A 9,679-nucleotide genomic window follows, 5' to 3' on the forward strand; every position below is an offset into this window, starting at 1 on the left:
CTTGAAAGAGACACACAGGGTAGCAGTAACCAGTAAGCAACTCGCATGGTCCCTCATTCCCCTTTCTCTTTGGTACCACAAACATCATAATACAAATCTTGCACTAGATCCACCCAAAAAAAAATGAAGTGGGAGAAAATAATGCTATCGAACGAAACGGCTAGGAATCGAACATAACAAAAGGGAAAATAACAAACATATGAAGGCGCTGGAGGAGCACACTGACGAACATGATTGGTCATGCGACAGAAATCAGTTACCTGCGGAGGGCTTGATGGTCTCCTCGGGTCCAAAGCAGCACGTCACACGTCAATTCGTCACATGCTATGTTAACAACTCTGGTGATGTTAGATCGCCATTTACATGTATCTGAATACTGTAGAGTACTTGTAAACTATGAACTGAGAGTATCAAAGTCCACAGAAGTAGATAGGTCCCGTATTTCTGACGAAACATACTTCTGAACATCTAGATTATCATTAACAAACAGTGAACCATGCAGTTCCATACACTCGATTTGCATTCAAATCACCAAATAATACCGAATGAATGAACATGCCACAAGATGCAACTGCTTCCATAAATTTGCAGAAAGGATTTCCTCAAGAATGAAACTTAATTGGTTCTTCCAGATTCAGCTGTGGATAGTTGCTTACAGTTCCAGTTACAATGCTGAGCTGAGCTGTGAGCTAACATGTGTACTAACCTAGCGCTATATGAAGCATAAGTTTATCTCTTCACAACACCTATTGTACTTCCTAGAGTGCAACAAATTATATCTAACACACGCAAAAAATCTCTGCTATTTTCTGTCCCCTCCACCCCTTTCCTTTAGGTATATGCAAACTGGCAGTATTCTGCTTGCGAGGGAGAAACCTTTTTCATGGCAGATGTCTCCTGGACTATATATATACTCATCATCTTGCTGCTATAAATGACTGCACACAAAAGATGGAAAAGGAAGGAATTACATAAGCAAAGCAGAATGTTATTTCTTAGGCCAAATCCGGTTCACGGGGAGGTAAATTTGGCAACTGGTTTGCCTATGTTTGCGCAGGCTCATCAACAACAAAAGTTAAAGGTCCCGAACTCACAGAGTTAAGAAGCTTCAGACCGGCTCCACGTGTAAACTTCCTTGCAAAGAGGAAGCAAGGTGCTGGTCTCTCATTACTTGTGCACCACTCCTTTCTATATTCGGTCTCATAATATATATTATCAATATCCTACAAAAAATATAAAGAGATAGACCCTCAATGAACAGTTAGTAAATGTCCTAGGCACTTCTTACATGCACTTTATTTTACAGACATGCATCTTAGTATGGCAGAACTACAGCATGGAAGTCAAAGTTGAAAATTCTGTCACAAAGATCAATAGGTTTCCAAACTGACATACACTGACGTATTTCTCATCACCGATTTTGCCATCGATGTTGCTAGATATCAACTTCTATCAAACTCAGCAAACCAAAAATAATAATAGAAGCATACATGATTTCCCTGTGAAATGCAAAAAACATATGATACAGTGTTCAGATTTGACAGAAACATATACCTTAATGGATTTAATAAGTGCGGGTGTAGCATCAGAGACTTTGTATGTTACAGGATGCCATCCACGCCTTTCACGATCTTTAGAAGATGATAGATCCCATGCACTATGTGTAACTGATCTCCGCGTAAGCTCTTCTTCAAGCCCATTTTGCTGTAACAGAGATAGGTCATGTGCATTTGTGTAGAGAACAAATTCAAGGCATGTTGAAATGATTATTGACTTACTGCAAGCAATGTTTGAACATAGTGCTCATCTGGTATGCAGTTATGTGCCTTCCATGCCTCAGCAGGCTGGGTAAAATGAGGACATGTAACACGTAAGACTACCAATTAAACTTTTTCCAGTGAAACAACCATAAACAAATGTACTTATTGAGTTCATTAGTAAATCATGAAGGCTTAGGTAATTATTTGGTTAAGAAAATATTTTAGGAACTATAAGAAATACAGTATACATATGAGTAGTGGTTCTATGCACTCTTAAGAAGTTAAAATATATACCGTGCTTAAATTTTGGCTTCACTACATATACGTACGGGAATATGGCGGCAGAAAAGATAATTGCAGAAATAACACAGATTAATCCAACTTTGGTTCCACTTCTGTATACGTGATCCTTGTGAGCGCATAAAATATCACTCATAGAGTTATCTATGTTCATGTATAAGTGGTCGTGCGGGTTTCCTGACTCTCACGCACGTCTCCCTCCCTCCCTCCCAACCCTAGCCGCCTCCCCCTCCCCATCCCTTCCTCGCCGCCGCCTGGCAAGCCCGGGGCGTCAAGGATGGTGGCGGCGGGGCCTAGGCTGCACTGCCTCTGCATGCGGAGTCCCGGATCTGGAGCGGCGGCTCCATTGGCGAGGCACGGCAGGCTAGCAGCCGTGCGGGAGGTGGATCCGGCGTCTCGGCCGCGCGGGCGGCGGGATCCGGTGGTCGCTGGCATCTGGCGACGGCTTTTGCGGTGGCCGGTGCGCGCGATCTAGCGCCTCCCCTCCTTCCCTGTTCGGCGTGCGGGCCAGCCTGGTCGGGCCGCGCTTCCTTGGATTGCCGGTTTTGTACAGGAGGTGCTGCTGGTGGTGGGGATCTAGTTCGGGCGAAATCTCTGGTCGGCCATGGCCGGCCACGTCGACGACGACGCCTGAGGGCGCCGTTCCCCTCCTTGAAGGCGTCGGTATGGACTGATCCCCTCACTTCCCCTTCCCCTAGGTCTCCCGGGCGAAAGCCTTAACTTTGTTGGGCGGCGGCGGCGCTCATGGCGCCGTTCCCTTCTTGAAGGCGCCGCTTTGGGAACCTTGGGGCTGGGTGGCGCTTGTGGGTGGTGGGCGATGGCGGTGGTGCGGCCCTATCCTAGCATGGATCTCCGTCCGTTGCTTGGAGATGGACTCGCGTAGGTGAAGGTCGTCGTTTGGCGTCATGATGGCGTCGATGGCGGAGGCACCTGCCAAGGCTGGTACCTCAATCTGATCTGAAGATGGACCAGTGGAAGATGGCGGCGACGACACATGTGAGTGCGTCGGACCGGTTTGTGCCCCGGACCCGGTATGCGGCTCGGTCAGGGTCTCCGGCTTTAGATGTTAGGCTTAGGTGAGAGGTCTGGGTATTTGGTCCAGCTTGCACCCCTTCATCATTTGGATAGGAGTAGCGGCAGATGTTGCCAAGATGGCGGATTTAGGCATATTGTTGTACTGCTTTGTAAGGTCCTCCCAGATGGCCGCATGCATCTCCCAGATGCAGAGGCCGGGGGTCATCCTCCTTTTCTAAAAATAATAATAATAATAATAATAAATGTTCATGTATAAGCTTAACTTGTCAATAGTTTGAGAACAATGCCTCCTTCACTAATGCATACTGTTGATGAAAACAAACAAAAACTAATTGACTTGGATTGGTACTTGTTAACATTAAAGCAAATATAGGCACGGATTAAGTTCATGCTTGCAATTCATGTCACAGGAACAAGGCCAAATGTAACGTCCAGAACCCACAGGAGAACAAATGGCATGATGAACACAACCTCTAATCTGTCATATGTATCCTAGACATACTCCAGGTACAAACTGCGTCCAAAACAAACATGAACTATTTTCACAGAAGAAGAAAAGACAGCATGAACCACGGTTCAAGATACTAAAAAATAGATGGATCGTTAATTTGTTAAAGGCTCTCACTTACAATAGGTTTATCCCAGTCCCGCCAGAACTCTGGTAAGGGCCTTCTCTGCAACAAATAAAAGATATACTTTCTGTAATAAGAACAAGCATAGAAAAAATGATCAAGTTACCAGGTATGTACAGATGGAAAAACTGTCATTTGTACATGCATACAGCAAACTATAGCACCATATGTAAGGCAGAGGTATAAACTGTCAGAATGAAGTATAGAATAATAAGTGTACAACTATTTAACTTCCATTATCTTGATTTCAGTTCGAACAAACGTATGATGTGAAACTACTACCTTCTGAAGTTAATTGTCATCTATACTATGTTACAATACTGAATATTTCTGCATATAGCACATACAATTATTGAGGCACATACCCTGCAATGCTTCTTGAATTCTGGCAACACCACATCATCATAAACCACAACTTCAGCATGCTTTTTAATCAGCACAGCCCACTGTATGGCGAGTTAGGGCGGCAGAGATACAGGAAATGAGTTTGTTAACATACAAAAATCCAAGTTAAACTTTTATTTTCTGTCTTTCGTCAGTAAAAGCGGAAAGGTACCTGTGAGCCTTTTCTCCAATTCTCCACCGGAATGATTGGGTCCATTCGTGGATTGTACCTGCCCTGTTTTGTATCGGCGAAACTGCCTCAAGCATTACACAATTGGATGCTATTAGTCCTCAGATTGTGGCATAAGCTAAAAGAAAAGCTTATGTCTTAATATGCACAGATCTTCAATCTGTTATGCTAGCAATCCATCTAAAAGGCCAAGGTGCATGAAAACACTAAGATAATGTAAAATGGAAAAGGCTATGATGAGCTTATGTTGTCATTCATAAATACTGGATGGGAGACATAATGCAAAACTGAGATGTTTATACCTGTCCACAAAGCTGGTTGATGCAGACATTATGTAGTCATAAGTGTAGTTGAAATTGTACAATGGTACACAGCTGGCAGAGAGAGAAGATCCTAGTAAGCACAAATTTAATATTAAGATCCAAATACGTTCATAAATGATGAGCGCAGTACATAACCATTTTGGCAAAAACAAGTTTGTAAAAAATAAATGTCAGATTGTTGAGTAGTAGTAGTAACTATTGAGTCAAACACCAGAGCCATATAAAATATATCAAATTTGTAACAGACCCAAATTTGGTAAATGGGTACAGCTATACATGTGGATTTCCATTATAGGCACTTATCCGAGACAACAAACAGAACACAGGGACAATTGGAAAATATAACCCAGGATTCACTTCCTGCAAACCAAATGTTCTCCTCAAGTCAGAGAAAACACAGCTTATGAACGACCTGGTGATCTACAGATTGTAAAAGTAGGATTTCCTGCAAGAAATAATACAATTCGAGCCTACCAGTATGTTTAGGTGGAAAGGGAAACAATAAATGGATCTGAACTGAACCTAAATGAGAATGACATGAAAATTCCTTTTTTAAGGGCGTGGAGACGGTGCACCGGAGGGGAGAAAACTCGTGACTGGTCTAAAGGAAAAAATGTCCAATCATGTGTTAGCACTATCACATTGCAAAAAAAATTATACAAGCTTACAAGTGCATAGAAAAAAATATCATGAAGAATAGCTCATGACCTCCAGATAAGTAAACAACCATTTTTAGCGATGTGGTCCATTGTTAGGCGCCCCCGCTTCCTCCTCCGCCTCCTGAGCCTGATTAGCGAGTTATGGCGTCCCGCTCCCACCCCCTCCCACCTCCGGCTGGGTGTGGGTCTGTGTGTGTTTTCTGTTTTTTTGTGTCTTAGGGCTTGTTGAGTTGTGCCCTCAGCAGAACCCTTTGGTGTTGTCTTGTGCTACTTCTGTGTGTTCGTGTTTGTGGGTGCTGGACGCAGGTGTATGGAGCGTGCGTTTGTGCGTCTTTGAGTGTTGGACCTGTTTGTTTTGCTCTGGCGGTTTGCTTTATTTATAAAGCGGGGCGAAAGCCTTTTTCGGTAAACGCTGCTTTTTGGTTCTCTCAGACATGTTGGCTGTATGCGTCATGTTATGTAGAGGTCGGATATTCACTCAGTGCGGTTATATTAGTTCAATATAACTATTGAATGGAATTCCTTTTGTCAAAATAAAAAACTACAACAATTTACATGGAACAACACAACAAACATTACACGATTTCAGGACATAACACAGCAGAATTTGTTTTTACTACAAAGCATACTTTTTACTTTACTAATTAGTGTAATGAAGCAAGAACTCGAACACCACATAATTGATGTGTTAAACAGTACAAGTTCCCCCCTTACACCTAATGCTTCATTGAGTTCATTCTTTTGTGCAAATTCCAAGCCAGAAGTAGGAGTTGCCATTCTAAGAAGAGCCTCGAACTGTACCTGTCGGACACAAAAACGAAGCGCTCATTGAAGGGATCCTTGAGTGCATGGCTGAGAAGGATGCGCTCGGCCTCGATCATGCTCGCCTCCCCCCAATCCACCTGAATGCCAAAAAAGTTGAAAGCACGTCAGCAGCAACTGAGCCTCGAACGCAGAGATCACATGGATATGGTAGGAACTGTCAGCACTGACTAACCTGGACGCTGTTGTTGACCTGCCGGTTGTAGAAGAAGCGGGAGCGGGTGGTGGCGCGGGTGAGCACGAATCCCGGCCGCGAGTGCACGAAGATGGAGAACCTTCCCTCATTGTCAGCCTGATCCGTATAAGAATCACGATTCGATTTGGCATTCATTCACATCGGCATTTGTGAAAATGGAGACGGCAATCGAGAGACGAAGCGAGAAGGGCGGGGGGACGTACGCGGAAGAAGGCGTCCCAGACGAGGTCGAGCGGGAGGCGGTTGCGGGCGATGAAGAGGAAGGCGACCCTGGCGTTCCCCGGCGGCAGCGGCGCCTCCTCCACCTCGGCCAGGACCACCGGCTCCTCGTGCCTCCCCCCTCCTGCCGCGGCCGCCTGGTCCTTCGCTTCGTCCGCATCCAGCGGCGGGGAGGAGCCGTGCAGCAGGAGGAGGAAGACGCCGGTGACGCAGAGGCACAGCACGAGCAGCACCGCCGCCGCCGCGCTCCTGCCGCCCCTGCCGTACGAGTGCCGCCGCGGCCTCATTTCCCGAGACTACGGTAGTATTACCGACTCACCGCCGCCGCCTCCGTTGATCCTCCTGCTCGCGGCATTGGGGGCCAGCAAAGGCAAAGCGTAGCAGAGCAGAGCAGAGCAGAGAGGAGCGGAGCGCGCCTCAGCTCAGATCTCGAGCTCCCACGGCTAAGCTGGGGGGGTGTGGTGCGGTCTCGTGATCTCGGGAGGTTGGTGGTGGTTGCACTTGCGCCGCGGCGGGGAGGCGGGGGATCGAATCTCGGCAGGCTCCGCTTGCTTTGCTTGCTTGCCGGGGCAGCGCGGCAGCGGCAAGTAAAGCTAGCAGTCTCGTGAGAGACACTGCTCCTCGACGGGCGCGCTAACCACCTACCGGGAACGGGAACGGGAACGGGGTGGATCCACGTTCCAGTGAGGTCGGGGCAGCGGCAACGGTGCGGATCCAAATCCAGAGCGGGGGCAACAAAGGGCCATGTTGTGGCCTGACAGAGGCACGTGAAGTTTCCATTATTCACATTGACTAGTCCCAAAAACTGCGTCAAGGCGACACGCCGGCGGACGGCGGTGCCGATCGACGAGCTAAACGGAACCGACAGACCGACCGCAACGTGTTTACTGACCCATGCCATGGAGAGAGTGAAGTCTATTTTAGACCTTAAAGTTGTACGTATGATCAAAACTAAACCCTGAATTTTAAATCCCTGAAATTCATACCTTGTATTTACTGATCCCAGTCAATTTCAACCTAATTTCAACCTTGGATCTGTTTGCCGCACCTGGAAAGGAAAGATCCCGACAGGGATCACTCACTTATCTCATTTGCTGCTAGCACTACGAATGGGTATTACTAGAACACATCAACATGGTCGAGGGAACACAACGAACTGACTAACACGAGCTTCTTGTTTAGTATCCATACTTGATGAATACTGGAAGGCACCGAACTTGGTTTGCATCCATGCTGCTGTCTAGTCCTCCGTCATCTCCCGCCTCCCCCGTGCTCGCCGTCGCCACGTCACGAGACCGCTGAGCGCCGGCGCCCATAACGGTATGAAGGCCCCAGACTTGCTTGAGCTCTCAGAAGCCGGACATGGTATACGTCTTGCCCGCGTTGTTCAGCACTGTAGTGAGCTGCCCCGACCGAAGAACGCGACCCCGACACCACACGGCTACCGACGTCGCAGATGTTGGCCACGTTGACCCATTTGTCCCACGAGGAGCCGGCGTCGACACGGCCGCCAAGAGCGCGAAATCGAGACCTGGAAAACCTCTCTCCTCTCCGACGTACAGCTGCACTTCTGCACAAGGACCTCCCGTACCCACCATCATTCTGTCAAACAGGTGGTGTTCATGCACTCCACTGCAGCTCACGTCGCCTCTGAGGTGCTTCTACCGCGCTGACCAAGAATTCGTGTTCGACACCGTCCAAATCCCCTAGCCGCGTGTCCACCGCCTCCATCTGGGGTACGCCTGGTGCCACGCAGCGGACATCACAGGGCGGATTGTAGTCGCTCCACGGGAATGGTATAGCAGTGGCCTGTGATGCTGGACACAAGGGCGCGATGAGCGGCACATCCGTGTACGCTCGCTAGTTGAGCTTAGCACGACGTACGCCAACCGTCGAGCTTGCCAAATGGTCGTCGCAGTACTTGGGAGAGGGAAAGATCGGCGTGGGAGAGGATTTTTCTTTTTCTTTGGCGGGAGAGGATGAATATGAAACGTGACCCACATAGTCAGCGAGAGCAGAGTGTGATCCCAACCTGGATTGTTATTTTCCTGCCCCCCAAATAAGTCTACATGGACCTAAGGTCGGGATTGACCGGGATCAGTGAGTTTAGGGTATGAATTCTAGGGATTGATAGTTCAAGGTTCAATTCAGACTAACCCTATAATTTTAAGGTTTAAAATAGACTTTACTCACCATGGGGAAGTATGAAGAGCAAGAAAGCCGGCCTTATTTTTTGACAAAAAGAGAGCAAGAAAAATAATTTTTAAGAGGGATGGAAAATTGGTTTAAGGAGTGCCGCACGGTAAGGTATAAGTTCACTGCCATGGAAAACGCAACTACTCCCTCTTTAAAAGAATATATATAAACGTTTGGATCACTAATAATTTTTCATCCCTCTTTCCTCAAAATGATAATAATTCTATCCTCTTAAACCAGCTTTCCTGATTTTTTTCAATAACTAGTAAACGTGTACGTGCAGCACACAAATGGGCGTAAGAGTAAACTTTTTTACATCCTAGTCATAAAACAATTATTAAAATAAATACATTTGCTAATTTAAGGGGATCATACTTACACGCATTTTAACCCATTTTTATAGATAGATTTTGCAATGTTGTGATGGATATAACGAAATATGAATGAATGTGCAGAGGTTATACAGTGGTACAATAATATATATAATGATGTCAAAAGTTGGTTATAAAAACTGTGAAAAGTTGGTGATATATCAAAAACTGTCAAAAGAAGATCTTCATCAGGTTGAGACAAAGCACCTTTAGGCAAGGGTCGTTATCACTTCTCCAATTTCTCTATACAAAAGCATTTTCCCACAAAAAACAAATATATCTTTTGTTAGGAAAAATCTTCTTTTGCAACATTGAGTTCTCACATGCAACCATGAGGGAAAGCAAGTCAAAATGGAAGATGAACCCACGGCATGGTTGTTCATAAGTAGGTAACTTGTAATATGGTGCCGTTGTGGAGCTACCAGTTCAGTGTGAGATAGTGCAGATGCATAATATGGATGTACATCACGCTAAGATGAAAACTTTCATGTATTCACATATAACAAAGAAAATGTGGAAAAATGGAGCATTTTCATTTCACAACAGGAATCTAGCTATTTTCCTGCTTGGTATCCAAACCAAACATTTTCAT

The 9,679-nt window shown here is 46.0% G+C and overlaps 1 protein-coding gene across 1 annotated transcript; it reads right to left on the reverse strand.

Annotated features, from left to right (window-relative positions):
• Window positions 1-597: 597 nt before the first annotated feature.
• Window positions 598-7,231, reverse strand: LOC123426673 (glycosyltransferase BC10-like). Its single transcript, XM_045110544.1, has 11 exons — window positions 6,505-7,231; window positions 6,281-6,397; window positions 6,085-6,185; window positions 4,604-4,675; window positions 4,284-4,365; window positions 4,093-4,173; window positions 3,725-3,769; window positions 1,779-1,844; window positions 1,555-1,704; window positions 1,095-1,223; window positions 598-938 (listed from the first exon to the last, which is right to left on the reverse strand). The coding sequence occupies exons 1-11, from the start codon at window positions 6,805-6,807 to the stop codon at window positions 918-920; spliced, it is 1,167 nt and encodes a 388-aa protein (XP_044966479.1). The 5' UTR covers window positions 6,808-7,231; the 3' UTR covers window positions 598-917.
• Window positions 7,232-9,679: the final 2,448 nt, after the last annotated feature.

Source organism: Hordeum vulgare, chromosome 1H (genome assembly GCF_904849725.1).
Source record: "Hordeum vulgare subsp. vulgare chromosome 1H, MorexV3_pseudomolecules_assembly, whole genome shotgun sequence".
Lineage (NCBI taxonomy): Eukaryota > Viridiplantae > Streptophyta > Magnoliopsida > Poales > Poaceae > Hordeum > Hordeum vulgare.

Bases quoted from the DNA above. Each gene is read 5' to 3' on its own strand.
- LOC123426673 (XM_045110544.1), bottom strand. From the start codon at position 6,807: ATGAGGCCGCGGCGGCACTCGTACGGCAGGGGCGGCAGGAGCGCGGCG. The intron at 4,174-4,283 runs GTACCTTTCCGC...CTCGCCATACAG, and splicing joins ATTGGAGAAAAGGCTCACAG to TGGGCTGTGCTGATTAAAAA. The intron at 1,224-1,554 runs GTATATGTTTCT...TATTTTTTGTAG, and splicing joins CACTTATTAAATCCATTAAG to GATATTGATAATATATATTA.